At 33.2% G+C, this 27,608-nt stretch overlaps 4 protein-coding genes across 7 annotated transcripts; 2 read left to right on the forward strand and 2 right to left on the reverse strand.

Moving 5' to 3' along the window:
- Window positions 1–932: 932 nt before the first annotated feature.
- LOC133703301 (protein RICE SALT SENSITIVE 3) lies at window positions 933–3,675 on the forward strand. 3 transcript variants are annotated; one of them, XM_062127764.1, is made up of 7 exons: window positions 933–1,219; window positions 1,344–1,394; window positions 1,815–1,943; window positions 2,099–2,204; window positions 2,380–2,421; window positions 2,536–2,592; window positions 2,782–3,675. In XM_062127764.1, exons 1-7 carry the CDS (start codon window positions 1,080–1,082, stop codon window positions 3,514–3,516), a joined length of 1,260 nt encoding a protein of 419 aa, XP_061983748.1. In that variant the 5' UTR covers window positions 933–1,079; the 3' UTR covers window positions 3,517–3,675. The 3 variants fall into 3 exon arrangements, with proteins under 3 accessions (XP_061983748.1, XP_061983749.1, XP_061983750.1); XM_062127765.1 differs by having other exon boundaries at window positions 934–1,210; XM_062127766.1 differs by having other exon boundaries at window positions 1,177–1,261.
- A 4,322-nt stretch (window positions 3,676–7,997) lies between these two features.
- LOC133703960 (uncharacterized) lies at window positions 7,998–9,059 on the reverse strand. The gene has a single exon (XM_062128709.1). It carries the CDS (start codon window positions 8,875–8,877, stop codon window positions 8,128–8,130), a length of 750 nt encoding a protein of 249 aa, XP_061984693.1. The 5' UTR covers window positions 8,878–9,059; the 3' UTR covers window positions 7,998–8,127.
- A 9,107-nt stretch (window positions 9,060–18,166) lies between these two features.
- On the forward strand, window positions 18,167–20,957 carry LOC133702595 (probable protein phosphatase 2C 39). 2 transcript variants are annotated; one of them, XM_062126901.1, is made up of 5 exons: window positions 18,167–18,402; window positions 18,949–19,194; window positions 19,479–19,755; window positions 20,292–20,464; window positions 20,578–20,805. In XM_062126901.1, exons 1-4 carry the CDS (start codon window positions 18,370–18,372, stop codon window positions 20,459–20,461), a joined length of 726 nt encoding a protein of 241 aa, XP_061982885.1. In that variant the 5' UTR covers window positions 18,167–18,369; the 3' UTR covers window positions 20,462–20,464; window positions 20,578–20,805. The 2 variants fall into 2 exon arrangements, with proteins under 2 accessions (XP_061982885.1, XP_061982884.1); XM_062126900.1 differs by having other exon boundaries at window positions 18,168–18,402; window positions 20,292–20,446; window positions 20,578–20,957.
- A 422-nt stretch (window positions 20,958–21,379) lies between these two features.
- Window positions 21,380–23,645, reverse strand: LOC133702596 (squamosa promoter-binding protein 1-like). Its single transcript, XM_062126902.1, has 2 exons — window positions 22,967–23,645; window positions 21,380–21,887 (listed from the first exon to the last, which is right to left on the reverse strand). The coding sequence occupies exons 1-2, from the start codon at window positions 23,308–23,310 to the stop codon at window positions 21,650–21,652; spliced, it is 582 nt and encodes a 193-aa protein (XP_061982886.1). The 5' UTR covers window positions 23,311–23,645; the 3' UTR covers window positions 21,380–21,649.
- Between the last annotated feature and the right edge of the window lie 3,963 nt (window positions 23,646–27,608).

Raw genomic sequence — 27,608 nt, forward strand, 5'->3', positions numbered from 1 at the left:
ATTTGATTTATTGAAATTTGATCTTCATAGTTTTTTTAGGTTTGATGCTTTCAACCAAATGGCTCGAGTCACAAGTTTTATAAGCTAATATGGTTTCACATCATTTTTTTTATTTTCTTTTTTGATTTCATTACTCGATGTTGATTTTTTCAAATACTAGGACTCCTGGTTCTCTTTGTTTTACTTTTATAGTGTTATCATGATTTCATGATCTAACCCGTGTATTTGGTTGGTTAACTCAGACAGACTCGTATTTTTTTTCTTTTAATTATTGTTTTTTCTTTTGGAGTTTTTATGTGATTGATTTTTTTTTTTAAAAATTATTCTTTAATATTTGATTTTTTAAGAATTGTTTTTCATGTTTTTTTCATACTTGATACTTCTGATCAAATAGCTTGGGACAAGAGTTGGGATCAAAAAAATTTTGGGACTTAGTTTTTCTTTATTTCTTTTTATTTGACATTAATTTTCTCTGTTTCTGAACATTTTTTTTCTAAAAAATGTTTTTACCCAATATGCAGCAGAGCACCTAGCTAGTTACTGCTGCTATGGGGACAAACAAAAAGAAGTGGACACACATATCGAGAGAGTAATACGTCAAGACAAACAAAAGGGGTCCGTTCACCTTTGTGGTACAAAAGCTTTTATTGAAGAGAATTTACTAAAGGGAGAGTGTAAGACAAAGAAGAAAAAACAATATACAAATAAGCATGCAAATTGCAAACAAGTTTTCTTAAGAAGTTTGTTTTTGCTTTTTTTTTTTTTAAATAATTTTTTTTAATTTAGATTATTTTGATATATTAATATTAAAAATAAAATTTTATTTTTTTAAAAATATTGTTTTAATATATATATATATATATATATATATATAAAATACTTAAAAAAAATACTACATTCTAAAAAAGTGGTGCCAGAAGTTTCACGTTTCAAGCGAAGATAGACAGAAACAAAAACAGGTTCTGCTCGGAAGGCCAACTGTGAAGTGAAAGAGCTAAAAATAAAGAACAAAAAGTAAAGACATTACACGTCTATATAGAGATATAGAGAGAGACTTTCAGAGAGGGAGCGAGAGAGAGATGGTGGGCTCAGGAGGAGCAGATAGGAGCAAAGAAGCTGTTGGGATGATGGCCCTTCATGAGGCCCTTAGAAGCGTCTGTCTCAACTCAGACTGGACTTACTCTGTCTTCTGGACGATTCGTCCTCGCCCGTGTGTATCGTACTTTTTCTGCGCTAAAGTTTCAAACTTTCTATCTCTATAGTACTGTTCATTCTGTTTCTCTCTCTATAAATTCTTTGCCTTTCAACTGTTTCCTTAAATGGGTAGTCTTTCTTATTTGCAGAAGAGTTAGAAGTGGTAATGGTTGCAAGGTCGGAGATGACAATGGAAGCTTGTGAGTTTTTCCTTCTTTCCTTCTTTTTGATACTAAAACAACAAAGAAAATGGGGAGGACAGTGGACTGTTACTCTAATGAGTCGTGATTCTTTTGTATTTTTTCAAGTCCATGACAAAGTTCTCTCAAGTTATAGTTTTGTTACTTCATTTCTTATTTTTTTTTCCCAAGGTTTTTTCTTCGTAACCAAACAGACCATTACTCATTTGCTTCTTGAAACAGAGTTAAAGAAACACGCAGCACTTGATTGTTGACTTGTGTATTTAAATATGTTTAGTTGGCTTGTAAATGGTAATTACAAACGGGTTTTAGGCAATTACTGACATATAATAAATACATATTTAATCAACCTGTAAGTTAATTCTTGGTCCTTCAATATGATTTTAATTCTTGACTAATCGACTTGTGGGATTTGTGAAGGATGTTAATGTGGGAAGATGGGTTTTGCCGGGGAAGAGTTGGAGACTGTTTGGAAGAAATTGATGGAGAGGATCCTGTCAGGAAAGCATTCAGCAAAATGTCCATTCAGCTATATAATTATGGAGAAGGGTGGGTACTGGGTAGGTGCAATTATTTTGGTTTAAATTCTCACTCTCCCTCTCTCTGAATGAAAATCATCATAACATGGTTAGAGTGCAGAAACTAGGAGATGAAAAACATATGTTGTTCATGCGTTTTGATTGATTTTTATTTCGTTGGAGCAGGTTAATGGGAAAGGTTGCTTCAGATAAGTGTCACAAATGGGTCTTCAAAGAACCTACTGAATGTGAACCAAATATTTCCAACTACTGGCAGAGTTCTTTTGATGCTGTATGCAACAATACCATAAATCTGTTTTTTCCTTCCTTTTTTCCTTAATTAGTACCACTAAGAAGTTTGGACTAAAAGTGGTGTTGGGAATTTAATGCCTCCCATTATTATCTAGTTAGATGACACCTTATTTAAGATTGATAGTAACCTTCCCTCTTGAATGTTTCAATTGCAGCTTCCTCCGGAATGGACAGATCAATTTGAGTCTGGTATTCAGGTCAGCACCAGAAGAGTTTCATTGTACAGTTATTAGGCTCATATAGTTTTTTTTTTCCAATTAATTTTTCCCATGTCCAGTACTTAGATTTTGTTCCACATGTATGTTGACCAGACCATTGCTGTCATACAAGCTGGCCATGGCCTTCTGCAACTGGGCTCCAGCAAGATTGTGAGTTCTAATATTTTTCTATTATTAATACTTGTCATCTAATTTCTTTTTTCTTTTTAACAATTAATTTCGAAAACTAATTTTTCTTAAAAATCTTTCTTGATTACCCTTTTCACATTTGCACAGTAGCTATTATTTACTTAATGGAAAAGTTTGATCTCATGAGGGCATCGTCATTCATATGTTCAGATACCTGAAGACCTTCATTTTGTACTAAGAATGAGGCATGCATTTGAATCTCTGGGCTACCAATCTGGTTCTTACCAGCTCTTTTCATCAACCAGAAACATTTCCTCTTCTTCTTCATTACCTACTAAGCAATCTGCAATTCCATCCCACCCACCACCGCCACTTTTCAACTGGAGTCAAAGGCCACTTCCATCTGCTGCTTCTTTGCTGTCTTCACCGAATTTTCAAAACCATGCAGCTAGACTTGGATTTCCACAAGCCAAAGATGAACCCCATATGTTTACCCTTCCCCATTCATCCGAAACCCGAGTGGAAGAGATTATGGGAGAGCATGAAAATGACATCAAATGGCCTAATGGGCTGTCTTTCTTCAATGCTCTCACTGGAAGGGCAGACAATGCCAAGCTTTTGTTTAGCCCTGAGAGCTTAGGAAACAAAGGAGACCAGAATCACCGACCTCGTATCCTTGAAGGGAAGAGTCCATATCCAAATTCAAATGCTTCAAATATGAATAATTCTGATGTCATGAACCCCAATGAGTTCTTGAGTTTGGATAGCCATCCAGATAGTGCAAGGAAAATGGAAAACAAGTACAAAAGGAGCTTCACTTTTCCTGCAAGAATGACTTCGTCATCTTCTTCGACATCTATTGATCATCATCAGCACCAATCTGTGGATTACCGGAACCCTGAAGCTGGGGTGTATTCAGACATCATGGAGACTTTCTTGGAGTGAAATCGACAAGACTTGTATTAGAAGGATAAAGGATGAGAACTTGTATCTAGGAAAACAAAAGGGCCTTCATGCTCCTTTAGTACTGGGATTTTAGAGTTTGTTTTATTATGCCCTTATACTCTCTGTTTCTGCTATTTAATTCTCAGAACTTCCCAATCATTTGTAGTTAATCGTAACACAAGTAATCATTCGGCTTGCCATGTTATGTCAAGGCCTAAAGCAAAGTGTTGAACGAGCGTCTCCATCCTCTTAACTAAATCGTCGGGCAGGTTTGGACTGATCAGCTAGCTTAGTTATCCAACTTTCTGGGGAGAGGAGAGCCAATATTTTTGTTGGGTTTGGGTCCTTGAGACTTTAGGAGGTTGCCTTGTGTGAAAGCTTTAGGATTAATTGAACGTGTAATTCACAGTAGTAGCAGAAGGCAAGCAGAGTTGAAGGCCATCGGCCAAGTTAGGGACATGAACTTCAGTCTATCTTTGATGCAATGCAACAAAATAAAGATAATAAAAAGAAAGAAAGAAGGATAAATAGCAGTCCGAGTGGAGTTTCATATCATGATTGTTATTGTGCATCACTAAGCTTTAGGCCAACTCTAATCTGTCTTCGTTGCATTTATGCTTCTTTTTCAACGGAATCCTAAAATTTCGTAGTGTCATAAATCCTCTTAACTAAATCGTCGGGCAGGTTTGGACTGATCAGCTAGCTTAGTTATCCAACTTTCTGGGGAGAGGAGAGCCAATATTTTTGTTGGGTTTGGGTCCTTGAGACTTTAGGAGGTTGCCTTGTGTGAAAGCTTTAGGATTAATTGAACGTGTAATTCACAGTAGTAGCAGAAGGCAAGCAGAGTTGAAGGCCATCGGCCAAGTTAGGGACATGAACTTCAGTCTATCTTTGATGCAATGCAACAAAATAAAGATAATAAAAAGAAAGAAAGAAGGATAAATAGCAGTCCGAGTGGAGTTTCATATCATGATTGTTATTGTGCATCACTAAGCTTTAGGCCAACTCTAATCTGTCTTCGTTGCATTTATGCTTCTTTTTCAACGGAATCCTAAAATTTCGTAGTGTCATAAATCCTCTTAACTAAATCGTCGGGCAGGTTTGGACTGATCAGCTAGCTTAGTTATCCAACTTTCTGGGGAGAGGAGAGCCAATATTTTTGTTGGGTTTGGGTCCTTGAGACTTTAGGAGGTTGCCTTGTGTGAAAGCTTTAGGATTAATTGAACGTGTAATTCACAGTAGTAGCAGAAGGCAAGCAGAGTTGAAGGCCATCGGCCAAGTTAGGGACATGAACTTCAGTCTATCTTTGATGCAATGCAACAAAATAAAGATAATAAAAAGAAAGAAAGAAGGATAAATAGCAGTCCGAGTGGAGTTTCATATCATGATTGTTATTGTGCATCACTAAGCTTTAGGCCAACTCTAATCTGTCTTCGTTGCATTTATGCTTCTTTTTCAACGGAATCCTAAAATTTCGTAGTGTCATAAATCAGTCACTCTCTTAGTTATATTTTTGAGGTTACAAGCATGTTTTTGAAAAATTTGAATTATATTTTTTTTTGAAAAATTTGTAGGAGTAGACAGCGTCTTGGATTTGGTGACCCATCAGCAGGAATAGAGTTGCATGTGCTAATTAAGGAGAAGCGTCGTTCATTTATAATGGCATGCTAGGCTGTAGGGTCTGCGAGAAATCAAGAAGTTATGCAAGGGTCCACCTGATCGTCGTGTTAGCAGCTTCGTCAAATTTAACTCTCTTGTCGAAGATTGTATATTAGCAGTCAAGATGAAAACACTTCTCCTCGTATGGATCGTTAGGTGTCCTCAGTTGCTCCTCCAAACTCAACACGCATGGCAGCTTTCTTCATCGCTCTACTCGCACTGGTATTGGTGGTATCCTTCGTAATGAAATTGTTAGGGTTACTTGGACTTAGGCTTGTAATTGCTTGGGAATCAGGTTTTCGGCAAGTTATAACGGAGCCGGATTCTCTTGAGGCAGTGCGTGCTATCTCTTCTGGTGCAATGCAGGCTCATCTCTCTTACAGTATTGTCTCTGATATCCAGTGGTATGTTTCTTTCCAGCACACCTTGCGTGAGGGCAATCGTGGAGCTGGCTTCTTGCCCAGATTGGGATCTTTTGGTGAGGTTTCCTTCTATGTTTTGCAAGCTTGCCCTCAGGGCTTAACTGATATTCTTCGCAACGATGTTTCCCAGAGCAGTAGAGTTTCTGTTGGTTAGATATCTTCTGTGTCAAAAAGGAAAAAAACATAACAATAATTGGTTTTAGTGGTTCGTTTTTTTTTTTTTCAAAGTAATATCTTGAGTTCAAGTCTTGTAAATATAGCATGTTATTATTAAAAAAGTTTTATTATCATTATTAATAAATTTTAAAAAAACTATTATTATTATAAAAAAACTTCATTGAGACACATGACATTTGGGTTTCCTCCTGAGAACGTACAACCCAAGCACCACGTGGCCCTCTGCCTACTTTCTCTATGCTGCAGTGTAAGTGCCAAATGATGTTTTGGCTTGGGCACTGCCAAGCATGGCCTAAGGCTAGTTTTGGGCCTGGCAGGACGGGATTTAAAATAGCATTGGGTGCTGGCACCATTCTAGGTTAGCAGCTTAGCACTATCTAGCACTTGACCTAATTTTTTTTGGTGATGTCCAAGCGTCAAGCGTCACGTGGTGTTTAAGCTGTATATACTTTTAATATAATTACAAGTATCAGTATTAAAAATATTATTATTAGTTTTTTTAATTTTTTTTTGATATAATTAATTTTTAGAGTATTGCTAGTAAAAATATTATTGTTTATTTTGTTGATATTATTTTTTTAGTATAATTAATATTAAAAGAATTATTATATTTTTTCTTAATATATTTTTTTAGTATAATTAATAGTATTAATCTTTAAAATATTATTAGTTTTGGAGTTATAAATAATATTTTAATCTTGGTTAATCTAATATTTGTCATCTTAAAATTATTTTTTTTAAATGTCATCTAAATTTTTTTTAAAGCAAAATCATTTTTTTATCTGTCATTTAAGTTTTTTTTAACTTGCTAAGTTAACCGAGTTATGCTATGATAATTTATATATAATTTAATTTGATGCCTGAGTTAGGTAAAAAATATTATCGAAAGGTTTCAGGTTTTACCTATTATGATTGGTTTAATACGATGTTTTTAAAAAATAAATTCAAACATTATTTTTTTAGGGGTGTTTATTTTTGGTTCGGTTCTTATAAAAAAGCGTAACCAAACCGATTTTTTTTTAAAAAACCGAAACCGGTTCAAACGGACCGGTTTCGGTTTGGTTTTTTAGAACAAAAACCGGTTTGACTCGGTTTTTCACGGTTTGACTCGGTTTTTCAGTTTGGCTCAGTTTTTTTGGTTTGGCTCGGTTTTTTCTGGTTTTTTTCGGTTTGGGTTCGGTTCGGTTTTTTTGGTTTCAGGCTTAAAAAACCGAAACCGAACCGAACCTGTCAGTTTTTTTATAATTTTAATCGGTTTAATAATTTTTTTTCACGGTTCAGTTTTTTTAATTATTTTATTTTCTAATTTTTTCTATTTAATTAGTTTTTTAATTTTTTTAAACATCCCTAGCGCGAGGAAATATTAGTGTTGGCTAAACCGCTCAAGAAAGCACACAATAAAATTATTCAAGCAATTGAGTGCGCACACACTGATTTTCTCTAATTTGTTGGAGTATATGAGAAAAAAGAATTTAATACCCATTTTTTTATTTTAATTTATTTTGCCTGTAAGAGGAACATGTGGACATAGAACATGATGGGTGCATCTCATATGTGTAGCGTACACAAAACTCTCTCTCTCTGTTTTTTTTTTTTTTTCCCATAATCATCAGGGTATATTAAAAATACGAAGTTAATAGTCAAAATAAAATATAGAAACATAACAAAAAAAATAAAAAAGAAAAATAGATTTAGAGAAAAAAATAAAAAAATTAATCTATTATAACAAAAAGAAAAATAATTACACTATAATTTGACGTCAATAAAAAATCTTAAGAGATTATTTTCTAAATAAATAAAATTTAAATTCAGAATATATAATCCCATAAAAAATAATCAAATAAACTCATAATTATTTCTTAGAAACAATATTATTTTCAACAATTAAATATTCCAAATAGTACCACCGGAGATTACTCTCCAAACTAACCATTAAAATTTGCCTTTCACAGTTCCGACAACTGCATAAACTTGCAGAAGACATATACAAAACTTAACCACATGCTTTAAGATACTTGCAATGATTGATTGAAGTGTCCATATCATCATTTTGATTATACAAATAACACACCTATCATTCTCTTTTCCACAAAATTGAGACGGTTTAGTGATACTATATTAATTAATCTTCTCTATCCTCTTTTTTTTTTTTTAAATATCATTAATTATAGAAAATGGGTTTAGAAAATGGGTTCAGTGGTACTTATTTTTTTTTAAAAAAAGTTTAGAAAAATAAATTATAGAATATCATTAATTATCACACAAAATAAAATTACAAGCAAATCTTATGCTAAATCAATACCCCTAGGGGGGGGGGGGGGGAACCACATTCGTATTAAATATATATTATAAATCATAACTTGATATTTCCGTCCAATATGTCATCCTTTGTGGATGGTTCCATGGCATGACATTCTCTACAGGCTACCAAAAATGACCTGAAAAATCTCCTCCAAAACCCAGACCTGTCTCGTTTCCCTTTCTTTATTTGTTTCTTGTTGTTGCTCAACCCTTCTTTCACCAAAATCCGGCCACTTTTTCTTCGTGAATCCGCGCGTTTCAAAGCTGCAGCTGGTACAGGCATGATATGTTGCCACCTTTGAGAAGATCCATATAATTGTGCTATAACAGCTTTACTAGCCAACGGTGTTTGGCTGCTAGTAATATTATACAATCTTCTCCTCTCTGAATTGTCACTTGAGCTTGTTCTCGCACTGCTAACACTGCTTCTACTACTATTAGTGCTATTACTTCTTGATGACATGAGGGAATCCTTGCTGCTGACACTGCTTGCTCTGCTAGGTGCCCGATAAATGTTATCAATAAATAGCATAGTTGCTGGTTGTTGTTGAAGTACAGGAAAAGAATGTGGCAACAGGCGGCCATTGAAGAAAAGATGATCAGCTGGTGAACTCTTGTTTGGATCTCTAGAGGGAGAATCCGGCGTTAGACAATCGAACTCGAAATCAGAATCTTGATCTAGAGTACTTGGAGTGCTAGGAAAGGAGAAGATGTCATCTCTAGAGCTGGTTTTTTTGTGGTGGTTTTCTTCCATGGGATTATTTCTTGTGGGAGTTTTGGCTGAGGCTGTGCTTACATCCATCCCAAGGCACTGAATATATAATATAATGTGGAGTTGTATATCGTATTACAAATAATGAGAAAGAGATGGGCATGTGATATGCATCAAACAAGAGAAGATTATGATAATTAATTATAGGTTGGTGGAGTAAATCATGAGTTGATCACTTGCCAATGTACCCAACTTTAAACTAGCTTATATACAGTGGTGTCCTCATAATTTTGTTTAGTGTGGGGTGTTCCTTAGACATGTGTGTTAAATGATTGGGATATATAAAATTTAGAGGCTACTTTCTATATAACACTCACCAAATTCACATCAATGATGGTTTTTTCATAACAATCACCACTAATCCAAATGATTAAAAATTAAATATTAGAGCATTTGATACTTGTATATAATAAATATCAAATAATTATTTTAATCCAAAAGTTTAAATTTTTAGATGCAGTTTCAAGATATGATTTATATTATTCTCTAACACACCTCCTCAAACGAAAGTATTTTGAACTTAAAACTTGTACAGATTTACATTATTTTATGCTTAATTTACTCGTGATTGCTTGATCATTAAAACTCTGATACCATGTCAAAAAATTATTTTAATCTAATAATTTAAATTATTAGATGAGATTCAAGATATAATTTATATTATATTCTAAATAAACTAAAGAGAAAAACCTAGATTAGTTTTTCTTCAAGGAGCACGGCTTCCCAAATATACTCTTGCATATATAAAGCAAAGAGATGTAGAAAAAGAGTGGCTGGTCAAGCAACACAAGCACCAATAACATAATTGTTATGTCTGGTCTTTAACTGGGCCATGCTATGATGGGATCAACAAAGGTTGTCTTAGTGTTGGTGGAAGCAGAGGCTTTCTGTTGACCAATCTTTGAAGGAATAAATCTTCAAGCGTATTAACTAGTATTTCACTGCTTTGATGGATCGCCCTCCTCGAAATGAGGACAAAGCAGCTCTCGGAAAATTCATTTGTCTCCCATTTGAGTTTCCATGGAAACCTTTTGGGTCCATGGCAGCTCATCATGCCCTAGGGACCAACAGATTTCCCTCCCCACCAGGCAAGCTCTTTTGCTAACACTATAATTATGTTAAGAGCTGGTTTTTTTTTGTTTTTATACATTAGTGTCAAAAATAAATTTTAAAAAATAAAAAAATATTATTTCAATGTATTTTCAAGTAAAAAACAATTAAAAAATAACTGTTACATAATACCAAACGGGCTTGAAGTGTTTTTGATCTAAATCTGACGATATTTCATTTGGCTTCACTTGAGGTCTAAACTGAGTTTAGGCAGTCCTTAACTGAATTAACCCTTCTCAAGTAACAGAGAAAGTTCATAGCAGTACTCACAGGATTCTCTACAAACCATGAGATCTTATTTAAAAGTTTAAATTTTTGAGTTGAGATGATTTTTTGACATGATATTGGAGCCTTGATGACCAAGCGATCACGAGTTTGAATCTTACCATCCTTATTTATTTTATAAAAATTAAGCACAAGGTAACGTGGACCTGTGCAAGTTTCAAGTTCAAAGAGCTTTCACTTGAGAGAGTGTTAAAGAATAATACAAATCATATCTTGGAACATTACGTAAAAGTTTAAGTTTTTAAGTTGAGATGGTTCTTTAATATTTTATATTATATAACTGAATTGTGTGAATAGAAACACTTTATTTAATTTTTTGTTATAAAAAATAAGATATTCATTACTTGAATTTGGTGTAGCTATCACTATACGAAGTGTTATCTATTATAGTATCATCTAAGGTATTTTAGTTGTTGAATAAAACAAATGCTAAATGTTTCATTTTTTTCTAATAAAAAAACATATTTGGTTAAACTATTAATTTTTTTTTTTATGAATAATTTTAAAAATTAAAACAATTTTTTTGTTTTTTGTTTTTTTTAATGTTATGTTATTTATATTACACCACCATGCTATCTCATCCATCGTAACCAATACTATACCATCAATATCACACACCACTGTAACTATCATCATACTGATTATGACAATCATCATAGTTATAATGAATTATAATTTTTGTTATTTTTTTAATATCATTATTGTTTTTTAACGTTACCACTATTATCACAAACTTTACAATATTATCACCGTTATTTTCATAATGCTCACATTATGACTACCTTTGTAACTATCATATTAATGTAATTATCACTATCATATCATTTACTATAACCATAATAATTTATCAATACCATCAATTATAGAAATAGAAAATATGTAAGTTCTTTTCTAGTTTCTTCATTTTAACGGTCATTATAGCAATGACAAATCTATAATTTTATGCAACTTTTTTTTTTGAAATTTTTTTTCTTTACACTTAGCCTATATATTATTTTATACTTGGTCTATTTATCATCATTCTTTTTATTCTTATCTTTACTAATTCATTGTTTTGAATTTTAATTTTATTTTATTTTTTGTATTTTCAAATAATTGTTTTTTACACTTGGCCTATTTATCACCATTTGTTTTTGTTCTTATCTTCATTTATTTTTAAAATAACATTGTGGAGATCTTCTTTTTTAATTTTTATTTCTCTACCACCTTCAAAGAGAAGCGACTCAACCTAAAATCAAATACATTATTTCTCTTTTTATTCTTATATTATAAAAGAAACTAAACTAAAAGAGGATGACTCTTTTTACATCATCATCATCTAAGAAACTAAAAGGAAATAGTCTTTAACTTTATTGATTTCTTCATTATAGAAAATGACACTCTTGAAATTTTGTGGATGTTTGGGTTTTATGCAATTCTCACCTTTAATAACTATCATATTAATGTAATTACCATTATCATATCATTTACTATAACTATAATAATTTATCAATACCATCAATTATAGAAATAGAAAATATGTAATTCCTCTTCCAGTTTCTTTATTGTAGTGGTCATTAATTATAATAATGGTAAATCTATAGTTTTGTGCAACTTTTTTTTTTGAAATTTTTTTTCTTTACATTTGACCTATATGTCACTTTACACTTGTTCTATTTATTATCATTCTTTTTATTCTTATCTTTACTCATTCATTGTTTTCAATTTTATTTTTTGCATTTGCAAACAATTTTTTTTAAATTTGTTTTTACACTTGGCTTGTTTATCACCATTTTTTTTGTTCTTATCTTCATTTATTTTTAAAATAACATGTGGAGATCTTTTTTTTTAATTTTTATTTCTCTACCACCTTCAAAGAGAAGCGACTCGGCCTAAAGTCAAATACATTATTTCTGTCTTTATTCTTATATTATAAAAGAAACTAAATTAAAAGAGGATGACCTTTTTAACATCATCATCATCAAAGAAACTAAAAGGAAATAGTCTTTCACTTTATTGATTTCTTCATTATAGAAATGACACTCTTGAAATTTTGTCGATGTTTGGGTTTTATGCAATTCTCGCCTTTATACTTTGAAAATGATATTGTTTAAATTTTATAGGATTTTGGGGTTTGTGAATCCTTTCAAGAAGCAGTTCTATTTATTGTAGAAATGTTAATGTTGAGATTTTCAATATTTCTTTTGTACATCTAATCTTTTTCTAACACCCTCATGGTAACCTTTGGAAAAAGTTCAAAGAAATCAGTTCTTCTCTTTCATAACCTATTCTTTCATCTATCTAATTTGTTTCTCAACAACCCTTTCAAACAATCTTTTTCATCTTTCAAGGTGCCCAAAAAATTCCAAATCAAACCATTAATATTGTGGAGGGGATTGGTGAGAACTAAGTTAGATAAAAAAAAAACCTTCTTTCATACTTAGCTAGATCAAACAAAAAGTTCTAGAAAGTGAAAGAATTCCTCTTATCTTTATCTCCTTTGAGTATTGAATTGATTTTTGAATTTTGATGGATGATTTTGAGAGAGGTGGGGTTTAGTTGATGGGAACTGAAAATTTTAAAAAAATATTAACATGTTAGTTTTCCAATAAGAAGGTCTAATGTGAGATCTATGTGCTCCGTTACTCCATAATTATTGTAACTGTCTTCTTTGTAAAAAGGTAACTCTTCAAGTGTTTCTTGAATTCCTGTCAATTTCTTTGTGGTTTTGTAGGTTTTCTCTTCTTATGATCAATACATGTCATGTCTCCTACAATCTTCAAATCACGCTAACCGTCTTCAAGATACGCTTGCCATGAATTGGATTTTACGAATTTATGACAAGAGACTTAGAATTGGATAGGGCTTGCACTTCCAGCTCTTCTTAGAATTTTAGGGTAACATTAAATTCCTTTAGTTTGTCCTTAATGAACTAGGTAAGTCTACTATCAAATGTTTTTTTTTTCTATTATTATTTTTTTGCCAAAATCTTTTCTTTTCAACCATAAATACTTTTTATTATTGATGTCCTACTATTTTAAAAATAAAAGGTGTCATTTTCTTCAATTTCATAGCATAACTTGACATGCTTGTTGTGAAATTACCTTGAATAGTGGACTTCTTGATTATTGCTTATTTTTTTTGCATTATTAATAACAATTACCTTTATTTATTGGTTTGGTTTGTAGGTGCTTCTCCCTCTTTTATTGTTTTTTGAGTGCTCTTTAACTTGCAGATAGATTAGGTATATTTGCTTTTATTTGGATTGTTAAAATTAAATTTGTGCAATGTTATAGTCCATAATCTTTTGAATGTTTTTCCTTGTTTACATCTTTGATTTGCATTTCAATTTATCATAATCTTTTCCCTTTTGGTATACCTTTTTTTTTTCTCTTTGATTTTTTTTTGCCTTTTTTGGTTTGTGTTCAATTAAAAAAAACATTGATTTTTCATATTTTAGATCTTAAGCTTAAGGTTGTGTTTTTATTCATAGATTAGTTCGTCTTCTTTTCTTAAGTTGGTACTGGGATGTGGATTAAGAAGAAAATGAATAAATATTTTTATTGATATTTCATAAAGGTATTCAACCTTTTAGCGCCTTTCTCTTTTTTTATTTATTTATATTCTCATTATCGACCTGCAACAACGCTTAGGCATACAAGTAATACAAAAAACTAAAAGAAAATGTTTTTTCACTGTAGAAATGATAATTTTGTGTTTTTCATCAATTTTTTTCATTGTAGCAATGATAAATCTATAATTTTTTGCAACTTTTTTTCTTTATATATATATATATATTTCTTTTTTTCCCTTCACATTTAGCCTATTAATCACTTTACACTTGGTCTCATTGTCTATTTATCATCATATGTGTGTGTGTGTGTGTGTGTTATTTATCACTATTCTTTTTGTTCTTATCTTCATTTATTCATTCATTGTTTTACATGTTTTTTTATTTTTTATTTTTATTTTATTTTATATTTACACTTAACCCATTTATCATTATTCTTTTTGTTTTTATCTCCAACACAGACAATTAATACTTATCTTAAAATAATATTTTTGACTTTACACTTAACTTATTTATTGTTGAAATGACATTGTGAAGATTTTTCCCTTCTTTCCCTAGAACTGTCTAAGAGAAAATCATATATTCTAAAGTCAATGGTATTATTTGACGAGTGTGATTTGTCTTGGGTTTTACTTAGATTAAAATAAAAAGAATCTTATATCAAGCACCTTTTAAAGAAACCTTTTACATTACAAATTGCAATTGCATTATAAATGCAATTGTATTCTAGCATTTCATTCGTTCTCTAAAAATACAGGACATTAGTTATGTGGCTACCTAGGTATCATATATTTTTGTTTTTACTTATTGCACTTAAAAGCACATATTTCAAGTACTCTTCTTTTTCTTCTTCTTTCTAAGACCAAATTGTTTTTAATTTTTTATTGTAAAATTATAGTTTTTGTAATTTTGCTAAGTTTTAGGTTTTTTTATTCACCTGTTTTTCTCTCTTTTTTTTCCCTCTCCAAAAACATCCAGTCTCACTTATTCGTTTTCATTTCCTCTCCATAAAAATTCAATCACCTTGAGATATCTTCAAGCCAAGCACCAAGACACACAATCTCTTTGCCATTCATATGAAAGATAAAACACACCAAGCCTCTTTCTCTTCTTCTCTCTTCCTTTTATTTTCTCACGTTCACCCATAAAAAACTATTTCCCCCTCTCTTACTCTTATTTTTTTTGCTTTTTGTCCCCTCCCCCCTGTTTTTTTTTTTTTTTATCATGTCTTGTACCTTTTGTTGTATGCTGCAAAACCTTTCAATTGGAAAGGGATTTTGGTAGGAACAAATATCCTTAGAGTTAATTTGTTATTTTGGCTTGGTTTATATTGTTAGGGAAAAAAATTAGATGATTATGTTTTGGATAGAGGAGTCGATCAAAGACTAGAGATGACCTGCTACAACTACTAAAATTTTAGTTATCGGTTCTACTTATTAGAGGTCAGATCTAAGTTTCGTAAACTTTATTCTTTTAGAGTCTCAAGTCTCTAATTAAGTAGAAAATAGTATTTCAGTTTGTAGCATTTTGGATTTTCCAGCCTCTACTTCAATTATATGGCCTTTTGTTTTTAGTAGAAATGACACAAACTACTTTTTTTTTATCAATCAAATAGGTTAGAAGTTACACGATTTGTTTTCTGTTACTGTAGATACCTAATTTTATCAAAGAAAAATTCGAGATTATACTCGTTTACCTAACATTCGTTTAATAGTTTGTCTTCAAATAACTTGGGGGATAAAATAACACACATAACTTATCATTTTACATAATCTTAAGATTTGGGTCAAATCTTTCAAAGCAGGGCTATAAGGGCTTTTCTATAATTTCAAAAAGATTTTTTCATAAATATTATTTGGTCTCGAGGGTAATGTAGTAATTTGATAAAAAACAGTTGTTAACATGTGTTTTGCATGCGTTGGAACATCAGCCGCTTTGCCTCCTTTAGATGGCGCATGCGGCTGACTATAGTATCAAAACCATTGTTCCACCACATCACTCGATTTATCTCGACGTCTTCATCCTCCGTAGACAACATGTACATGGTGATTCTATTTGGTTTGGTGCCGATTCAATTTCTTCCCCTTCATTTCTCTCTCCTCCCTCCACCTCAATTTGCGCGTTGCCCCTAAAAAAATTCACAGTTGAACTTTATTTTTTTTCCTTTAGATTTACTCCCAGTTCTTTTGATTAAAATATTTTTTTTGATAAAATTTTTTCAAATTAGAAATTATTATAAATTTTAACATCTAATTTTTTCATATCTCAGATTTGGTTTTTATTTTTTTTATTTGAGATGATTTATAAAATTGATTTTTTTTACAATTTCATTCTTTATTTTTTCTATCAGGTTTGATTATTATTCTTTTTATTTTTATTTTTCTACTTTGACAAGTTATTTAAAGTGATTTTTTTTTATTTTATTCCTTAACATTAAATTGGTTGAAAATCAAGTTTCTTGATTGAGCCCAAGTTTGAGATTTCATGGGTTATGATTTTGAAAGATTAACTCGAGTTTGTTTATTTTTTCTTGTTATTAAATTATGGTTTCCTTTTTTTATATTATTAAATTAACCAAACTTACTAAACTTAGTCAACTCAATGATCCGGGTCTCAAATTTCTTTTACTTCTTTAGAAACCCCAAGGTCACCTTAACTTTATTATTTTTAATCTGAAAAATTTATCCTAGCCTGTAACGTTGAGCTGAACACTGATATAGGTTTACTTGAGTCACTTAATTTGAGTCTCTTTTTTAAATTGATTTTTTTTTTGCTTTTGGTGTTTGTTATTTGATTCACTATTACTGGGCTTTTTAATTTGTTTCATCATGAATTCCATGATTTTATCACAATCTCATAACCTGTATTGCAAGTTTCATAGGTTAATCATTATTAATATGAGTAAATCCATTATGCCTTAATTTCAATATCTTTTTTGTTTTTTAAAATATATTATAATTTAAATATTTTAAAAGGGTTTATACATCAAATTTTTGATGCCCCACCATATTTTTATATATATATTTTTAAAAAGTAATCCCACCCATGATGAAATAACAAGTAACAAAAAAACAAAAAAAAAAACTAGTTTCAGGTGAACTTTAAAGAATTCCCCCTGTGAGAAAACATCACATCACATAACATCATATCCTTCCATTTCTTTTCTCCTTTTCCAAACCTCATTTCTGTTTAGTAAAATGGCCAAAACCCTTGCACGGAAAACATAATAATTGTTTTGTTACCCCGTACCATTCAACCTCACCCTCAATGCCGGAGGTTTCAATTGTGGCTGTGGCCATCTGAAAGATATATATTGTAATTATAAGCATAGTATTCATCTAAAATGATATATATATATATATATATATATATATTATGAAAGATAAAAAACCACTAGATCTAAAATAGTGATTTGAAATCTAAGTTCAGGAACAGAGTTTAATCCTCGTTTTTAAAATACGAATATTAAATTCAAGAAAATGATGAATAATTAATTGAGCTTTAAGCCCATCCTTTTTAATTATATTCAGATCATCACTCGCTATCGATTCCAATAATTTTTCTTTTAATATTTGTTCCCTAAAATCTTACTAATGTATTTGCATTGTGTGTGTTAAATAGATGTTTAAGGTTTAATTTTGTATTAATTAACAGCTAGATGTAAATAATTGTAAGAGGTTAACATGATAGTTAGTTAAAAAGGCATGTTTTAGTTTCTTGACTTTCAATTTTAAGATCAATAATGTGAGAATACCCTTTAAAATTATTATATAAAAAACTGTTTTATCTCGATTAATATATAATCAGACTAGAAAATGCTTTTTATTACAAAAAAAAAAAGATGCAAATGTAGAATCATCTTAACACAATTGTAAGGGTGAGAAAAAAATCGAAAAACCGATTAAACTAAAAAAATCAGAAAAAAATAACTGAAAAAATTGAACTGTGAAAAAAACTAATTAAACCGATTAAAATTTTAAAAAAACCGACTGTTTCGATTTTATAAGCATGAAACCGAAAAAACCGAACCCAAACCGAAAAAAACCGGAAAAAACCTCGCCAAACCGAGTCAAACTGGTTTGAACCAGTTTTTGTCCTAAATCGAATCAAATCGTAACCGGTCGGTTTGAACTGGTTTTTTTTTTTAATTTCAGTTTTGTTACTTTTTTTTTAATAAAAATCAAATCAAACTGAAAATAACTACCCCTAAACAATTGTCCTACTATTTTCTCTCTTTATATATATATATATATTTTTTTTTTTTTCTTTTTAATTTTAATATAATAGCGGGGAAAAAAAAACACGGAGAGAGAGACAAAAGTGAAAATGGAGCGAAGACCACGTCATAAGTAAATGCAAGAAAGGCGGATGATAAAACTGGGAAGCAAGTGTGTTGTCAACAGCTGCTGGATCCTCATGGACACTTGTCTTTCTCATGTTCTTTGCTTTCTTGTTTTTTCTTCTCTCTTTTATTGGCCACTGTGATTTTCTTTCTTGGTTTTATAAACGACAATTATCCATCCAATTCCCATATATATATTCTCACATCACATCACAACAGTCATTAGTAGCTAACCATGACTGGCAGAGAAATCCTACACAAGATGAAGGTATGTATACATGTATAATGTACTGTACTCTATGGTTTTGCTCTTGAGCCCTTGATCGATTTTTCTTGCTTTGGTTACAACACTCGTGAGATTAAGGACATGAATTTTTAGATTTATTCTAAAGTAGTATTTGTTTGAGATGATGGGGTTAGAGATAATATTTGTTTTAGTCACGGCCCTTGTGATTAAATTTTGGCGGTTCATGTGTTCATAGGAACCCTTTGAGATGCATTTTGGTATTTGAAATGTATTTTCTTTTCGTTAGAAAAACCAGTTTCTGGTTGTTACCATGTAGTGTTAATTTGTTTTCATTGCCTGATGTATTGAGATGACTTCCATGATCATATTTTCGTAATTTGAATTCAGAGATAAAGGAATTTCAAACAATTATAATTGTCACAACTCTGGAATCTAGTTCAGCTGTTATTAGGGCTTTAATTTGTGGTTTGTTCAGCTGTTTGGCACTGATCACACATGGCCACATGCATTTTTCAATGGAGTACTAGCCGTGAGAGTTAACTACCAGTTTGAATGCACATATTGCAGGAAAAAGTTGGATTAAGTTCATCTGCAGATTCTGGAAAGGGCAAGAGTAAGATGTCCAGGAACATAACACACGGCTTTCACTTGGTAAAGGCGAAATCACATCATGACATGGAAGATTATGTTGTTGCTCAATTTAAGGAAGTCGATGACAATGAGCTTGGTTTATTTGCTATATTTGATGGTCATCTGAGCCATTTTATCCCTGATTATTTGCGGTCTCATTTGTTTGACACTATCTTAAAGGAGGTAAGCATGCACTCTGCATATTGTACTTCATTATTGAACCAGCATTTGTTGAACTACTTGTAGGTTTAAAGTTTTCACTATGGTTAGGGGATTGCGTTCATGGTTAGTTACTATATGGCCACTCATTTTTAAATGGAGCTGCAAATTGATATTTCAACTTTTACGATGAACGGTTACCAATTCCCCTCCTTAGCTAGTCCTAATTCTGTTTGTAGTTTTGCTTTACTAGCTGGATTCGATGAAAATAAATGTCTTTTTCGTGTTTGAATATTCCGTACAAGCAGCCAAACTTCTGGACAGAGCCAGAGAATGCTATGAGGAGAGCATATCGTATAACCGATACTAAAATTTTGGAGAAAGCAGGTGATTTGGGTAGAGGAGGTTCAACGGCTGTCACAGCAATACTGATTAATTGTCAGAAGCTGGTAGTAGCAAATGTTGGTGATTCTCGAGTTGTTATGTGCAAGAATGGTGTGGCCAAACAACTATCAGTTGATCACGAGCCAAGTACTGAAAGGGAGGATATTGAGAACAGAGGTGGCTTTGTATCAACCTTTCCAGGTAAGAGTTTTGCTAAGATTGAAGAGCTATAGATGTTGTTCTACAGGTGTTTGGACTCTACAAAACCATGATAATGATTGTGTTTTAAGAATTGAAGCACTGGAAATTAGATTGTTAGGACAGTATTGCTTTTAATGGCCAAGTCTTTGAGGCTTGAAGTGCATGTTGAAATTTTGAAAATGGGTTGCATTTGATGCTCTCTTTCATAGGGCAAGTGGATACTTTAAATGATATAATTTGCACCGAGTTACTGCACTGATTTGGTGTCCAGTAACCTGTTGATGAAATAGACAAGGGCTATCTTTTTAAAATGATGGAATTGCACTGTTCCACGAGCAAATACTAACTAATCTTGCGCGTCTTCCTCATATTCTTCTGTTTTTGGACCATCCATTCCGAGTATGAAATCCGTTGCAGTATGATCAGCACTGTGGTTCTTCTTTGTTCCAACTATATCAATACCTTCAGACTGTCTCCTTCTTATAGAGATGTTTCAATTCACTGACTGTATTAACATTCCACCTTTATGAATTTAGGGGATGTCCCACGTGTTGATGGACAGTTGGCAGTGGCAAGGGCATTTGGTGACAAGAACTTGAAGGAACATCTGAGTTCAGAACCAGATGTTGCAATGGAGATGATCGATGATGATACAGATTGTATTATCTTGGCGAGCGATGGGTTGTGGAAGGTCTGCTCTACTTGAACAGTACTTGAACACTCTATCTCTAATATATCTTTCAAACACATCTTTTTTTTGGAAGGATAAATTATTTCTTTGCCTTTACATGGGCTAAGATCTGTTCCTCAATATGATGCCAGGTGATGTCCAACCAAGAAGCTGTGGATACTATCAAGAACATAAAGGATGCTCGGTCCGCAGCAAAACGGCTTACTGAAGAAGCACTTAATAGGAGGAGTTCAGATGACATTTCCTGCGTAGTTGTAAAATTTCAGTGACCCTATCCTTGTGAGAGGGGTATAATTACCCCTGGTGCATTAATGAACTTGATGCACGCTTTCTGCCCACTTCAGTTGCTGGTTGTCATATTTTCTTTTGCAAGAAGAATGAAGCAGACCTTCTTGGTGGCCCTGTGCCTGTAACAATGATTTCCTGCGAAAGGATGGGTTGACCCAATTAACTAGTGTATCCAGTGGTACCTTGCTACCAATATAAAACATAATAACAATCCATTCCAATACTCTTTCTGGCTTCAAATTGATGCAAAAACTGTCTTGAACTGGTCATGAACTCGATCGATCAAGGTGCAATGGACACCAAGGATATCTCATGGTAAACTATGCTTTAAAGATGCTTGTATAATCATGCTTTTGGGTGAGAGTTTTGAAATTGTATCGTCAGCTAGTAATCTAGGTTCCAGAAGTTGTGTTAGGTATGATGCTAATTTATTTACAGACCCAGGAATCTATTTCTTACTGCCCATCCCAAGCAGGATCAAGCAATGTTGTAGTTTTCCTACCCAGAACGGAAAAATATATAGGAAGTTATCGAGATTGGAGTTTGCAAGGAGAAATATTTAGTGCATTGGAAGTGACCAAGCCTGACGTCGTTTTCTTAATAAGCTGAATCCAACGAAGTTCTTTAATTTGCAGTAAAGCAAGAAGCAGAAACATAGTCGATGTTATTCCTCTTAATAATAGCTTTATGAGTCCATCCAGTTCTGGTAGAACCTTAAAACACCATATTACACAAACTTTTCGAGGCCTAATCCGCATAATACAGCCTCTATCAAACAGCATCACTACTAGTAGAAGCTAAAGCACTCCTAGAACATACGATCCCACTAAAGTGTTCACATTTTATACGGTCCCAAACATGGGTAGAAGAAGCTATAAGTTGACAGAAGAGAGGGAGCATGCCGCTGGTATGGTCTTATCTGATCTGGGATCGCTTGTAAGAGGAACTTCCTTGGGATGGGATGCTCATCTGATATCTTCCTCTTTCATCAGCTTGCCTGCACGGGCTTTCTTTCAGTTGAGTACCAACCCCTTTGCGGCTCGAACCTTCTCCATAAGATTCAGCCGTGTTCTTCCGGCGCCGCTCATTGTGTCCTGCCAAACGCCTACGGCAACTCCTCTTTGTTTCATCAAACTCCAGTAGCTCATGGAACCTGCAAAGACTCATCATTGGTACGTATAATATATAGAATGGTGGAAGCAACTTAACCCGAACCATACACATAGCAGGTCACTGAGAGATCTGCAAGGAGAGAAGTCCCACAATGATCTGAATTTGAGATTCTAGTAAATTTTCTTGAGAGCTTCTCTTGTCGAAGGTTCACTAAATGGAAATGCAGGGAAAGGGAAATCACGAAAACTCATATTTCTCAAGTAATCTTTTAAGTGGAAAGAGAATCGATTTTGCAACTCATATTGATCAACCATCATCGAAAACCAACTCTCCAATAATTTACTAACATTCCAAAATATTTGGACCATAAATGTTGAGCAGATTAATCAAGAGTCCAGGATTAGCAGAAACCTGTCTCAAGTTATAAACTTTGAAGTCTAATTAGCACCATACCATGGAAGTAAATCCTATGATAACACATGCACCATTATAGTCATAACATATAGTCATAACACACCGCTAGTTCTGTCTCACCTTCCTTAGGAGAATCAAGATGAAAATCTATCATTTTTCATCCAACCAAAGCAGATTGCAGAAAATTTAACGTTTAAACAATATTTAAGAAATCTCATTCTTCCTCGGGTTTTTGAGCACAACTTTCTACCAGCAGAAAATTGTACGTGTTTGGGTCTCCAAGTATTCAAAACCTGTAATTCTAACATTTTAGTTGCTTTTAGCTTCAGTTAACCACATGGGTTAGTATACTTCTTCCTAACATTTTAGTTGCTTTTAGCTTCAGTTAACCACATGGGTTAGTATACTTCTTCACAATGAGCTTACATTGGCTAATTCAGTTAACTAAGCTTGACTTTGAACTCAAAACAAGTTTCTTTAGGGTTAGTAATGTTACAAGTGAAAAAGAAAAAAAGAAAGCACTGTGTTTTATGAAGAAGTCTCTGCCCAAGGGAAAACGAATTTGGTTAATTTGTGTGGATATAGCACATTTCTTCTCATGTCCCTTTAATTTTCAACTTACATTCCATGTATTCATGCTGGTAAAAGAAAATACGTTCTACCGATAGAAAGATAGCTAAATGAATACGCATGAAACACCTATACCTGCTGCATTGCTGACAGAACCGCTGCCTGAGGCCAGCAACAACCACAGCTGGTGACTTCGCATGAACCTCGCAAACCTTGTGTCTCCTGTGGTACCTTTTAGCATCAGTCAAGTTAGCTCCACACTTCTCTACTTGGCAAGACGGCGGAGAAGCTCCGCCGCCACCAGTCCCTCTCTTCCCAACTCCTTTCTTCTTCTCATCATCGGTAAAACCAAAACAGCCCCCCCCACCCTCATCTTCTTCCATGTCATCTTCCAAATCATCCTCGATCGGGAAATCATCCTTGTTGATCATTTTCTCTTTCAAATAGTTACGCTTCCCTTCAAGAGTCTTAGCATCCATAATTCTTTCAGGGAGGATATCACACAATTGGGGTATTGCGTGATATCTAGCAAGGTGAGGAGGCCGGGATACTTGAAGTGCTAAGATGAAGGTCTGTAGAAGAGTGTGTTGAGGAAAAGGTGAAAAAAGTTGGGAGGACCACAAGCCACATATTCTTGTGTGGTGTCAAGTTGTGAATGATTGATTAGAAATCTTAAGGAGGGAGCGTAAAATTTGTTTGCTATGATTAATTTGCCATGACGGATAGATTTTCTGCCTAATTGCTATCATCGGTGCTTAAAGTGATACCATACCTTCATTTGACATCGGAGATGTGAGGATCACGCTCAATTATTGCTGCCCTACAGGTGGTCCTCTATATATATACATGGGATTTAACGATACTAGCAAACTATTCAATCATTTTCTGTAAAGGACTTTTGGAGACCAAGTCAGCTGAGCTAGTAAGCAAATTGGTTTGATTATGGAGTTTCTGTAACAAAACTGGTGGATTTTATGCCAATCGAACCAGGCTTCTAAGTTTGGTTTCTAGGCATGAAGGAAGGAGTCGGATCGCAATTAGGATTTGATGGTTTTGTCAATGAAAGATGGAAGAAAAAAAGATGGGTGGTTTTGCGTCAAATCGACCACCAGCTTCGCATTTTAAACATTGCTGATTCATTAAATTTGGCCCAAGCTAGGAACATGCGAGACAGATGACTGTGATTAGTCATAAGTTATATGGATGATAGGACAGGGTTATTCCCAATAAAAAAAGGTTTATGCAGTGTAAAGTGATCGAAAAGATTCACATCTTTCGATATAATCATTGAGTCATGCTCGAATTATAGAAGATTCTGCATGTTTTTGTAATTGGTCGAGGTACGTAAAACCTTCAAATTACGTAAGAAAAATGTGTTATTCCGGCTACTTTCGTTAAATTTTCTTCTTGATTTTCTGATTTTTTTTTGCTTTTCGAGTTTTATATCTAGTATTTAGATTTATTAATACTTAGTAATAAAACATGGAATCAAGATTTTGTGATGGAGACACTTCCTAGTAAAATTAATTAGGGTATATTTGTTTTCACAACTATTTACTTTTAGTGTTGAGATCATTACTAAAAACAAAAAAATATAACATTATAAATATAAATATTTTATTTTTATTTTTATATATTTTTTAGTTTAATGTGGGTGTCTGGATCAGTTTGCGTGCACCTTGACTAATCTCATAGGCTCTAAAGTTAACAATTATATAAGTTTTTAATGATCATCGTATGAATAATCACATTAATCGAACTTTGACTTTTATATTTTTTATTATGAAGAGTTGTGCCCCACAATAAACACAAATAAAAAATCAAAAACATAAACACCCTTATATTTACTATCTTTTTCATGTTATTTCCGTGCATGCGTCAATATAGTTTTCAAAGATAATGCTAGTCTGTAGCATAGATTTGATTACTTGATTTCCCTAAAGAAAAAAAGCAAAACCGCATACAGATGGATTGCATCGTCTTCAACAAAAGACCCCTCATCAACCATTATTTACTGTTTTCTATCACCAGTCTTCAGAACGTTTTCTTGACGCATTATTTTGACATTAATGGTATGGAAAAAAACCAAATTTTCAGTGCTTAGGTGAGCGAGAGCGAGAGAGAGAGAGAGAGAGAGAGAGAGACTGAATTGAGCTCAAAGTAAGAAACATTAGAGGGGATTACGTCTATGTCATAGCCTTGAAAAGGACATGTCAAATTTTAGTGCATCCTTTAATGGATTGGTACAGCGCCAATGCTTACACAAGATTCTGCGTCTTTGGGTTGGACAGACAGTGTACTCTAGCAGAGTACCCTATGCATCTTTTCTGTCGAAGTGGACTAATAAATTTTTAGTCTTTTATTCACGCAAAGCTTTATTCCTCCTTTTTCTTTTTCTCCTGGTGTTTTTTTATTTTATGTAAGGCTTACAGGTCCATGTGCAAATCGATAAATTCAAATATTTAGATAGTTGCTTTTCAATCGAATGCTGGTTTTCTTAGAAATCATGTCCATGTCTTTATTACCGGGGTTGGTTTCTAGTACAAGTCTAGGACTTTTGTGCTCTGAAGTTTGGGACATGGCTGAGTGGCCTTGACACCATGTACATATTACAGTAGCTGGGAAGGCAAAACCTCAGTAATGACATGACCCGACACAGGTTTTCACATGGCTCTTGTACCAGTACAAAATGGAAAACTTTAGCATGTCTATGAAACAGATATACAGCTAAAATCATAGAGGGTGTTACAGCTCGTTAGAATTTGAGTAAAGCTTCTGTTTGTACATCTAATAGTATATGGCTAAGATCGAGCTGAAGTAATTTGGAGGTACAGATTATAGTTTTGTAACAGTGGAAACTGGAAAGGACCACTGCTTATAAGCATCGTTCCTATTCCCGCACATATCTTATATGTTATTCCCTGTTCTCTGTCCCATAAGGATTCCAGTTGGATTTTTTTAGATTAATATAATTTTATATATCTTAAAGTTAATAATTATATAAATTTTTAATAATTCTAAAATTTATAAAATTTAAATTGATAAATTATAAAAAACAAACCTAAAATTTAACCAGATAAACCTCAAAATTACACCAATTGGATTTTGCGTTGAAGGGTCACAGCTTCATATATTATATGCGGAAGGCATGCTTAATAATAAGCAGAGAATGTTTGTCGAATCATCCTATATATACCATTCAGATGTTTAAAACCAAACTTATTGAGCATCTTCATCGTCTTTAATCTGTAACGAAAATGGCGGATGGTGAAGTTAAAATTAGGTTTATGGTGTCAATTTATCATAGATATTAAGATTTAGCATGGGATGTAGCATAATTCCCTTTCAGGGAGAGAAAGGATAGGTCTGGAGGTGTACATCGATCATTGGCATTTACATCAATTTCTTGCTAAAATCTAAATGAAAATCATATAAAACTAAAGGCACCAACTTAAAAAAAAAAGGTAATTTGAGCAATCTTGGAGACTGGCAGCTGAACGATTAAGAGCGATCATCATTAAGTGAAACTTGTGCGTTGGATGGATTATGATTATGACTCAGAAAATTGCCACAACAAGAACAGGCACAAAGAAACCAAAAAGTTTAAGGAAATCATGTAATAGCAAATATGAACTCTCAAATATCTCAATCCATTTCCACCCACAAGTGTAGCTGGATGATTCCATGGTTCTATATCTACCTACCTTTCACCCCTCCACTCTTCCGCGTCTCTCCTTTTCTTTTCTTTTGCTTTTATGATAACACATTAAAGGGAATGGCCTAGTCATATGAATTTGACTAGCATAAAGAGCCCATCACTCTCAGCATTAGAGTTGGAGTTTTGGTCCTATATTCTTTCCAGATTGGTGCATATAAAATGGAGCCGGGGATCACAGATTTTAGTTGGCTGATGAAGGAAAAAACAGAATACAGATGAAATATGGATCATGACTTTTCCTTGGAAAGGAACAATTCAAAGTTCTGCAAAGAGAACCAAACAGCTGTTTGATAAGATGAAGATCTTTCAAGTCTTTGTCACCTAGTCCTGGAACGCAAAAAACAATTGGATCATATCTTTCCAAGAAATTCTTTTTTAGTCTAAACTGTGTTATAATCAAGGTGATGATAAGTATTGAAATATTGGTTATCTATATTCCCTACCTCCATTACCTTCCGATTAACTTCAAAATGGATTTACAGGCAATGGTGAGTGAAGTGCTGGCCATATGTATTGCCTGTCACCTTTTCTAGCACTCCTTTATGCTTGCCCTTGAAAATGCATTTGTCGACTTTGTTCTTGAGTTGCTCTCTGTCACATTTTACCAATCCTTTTCACTTTGGAATTTATTTTGGCGATTTATGGCCAAAGTAAACAACGTATCAGATTCCCAGTCTATTGATTTGGGCACTTTCTGTCGAGGAGATAAAATTCCAGTCAGAAGACAGTGTCCTGTGGCGTAGAGAATGTCATTCATGGTCAGAAACTCAGTTTCAAGTTTTTGCATAATCACCCTAAAAACTACTTTGTACAAAGGAAATGGACAATGCTCATTTGAGTCGTCGTTGACAAAGGATCATGATCACTTGAAAATTAACTAGTTAATTGTCCACCAGCTTTCCCTTATGAGCCTTAGTCCTGGCCTAATTTTAAGGTTCTGATCAAGTGCCTGGTATTTGCTTGGGTGAGCTGAAGCTCGGAAGTACTTCAGAGAGGAGCAAGAAACATCCCAAGATTGAGGGCTAGAGCTAAATTCCTGAGCTCAATTTCAATAACCCG

Source organism: Populus nigra, chromosome 9 (genome assembly GCF_951802175.1).
Source record: "Populus nigra chromosome 9, ddPopNigr1.1, whole genome shotgun sequence".
NCBI lineage: Eukaryota > Viridiplantae > Streptophyta > Magnoliopsida > Malpighiales > Salicaceae > Populus > Populus nigra.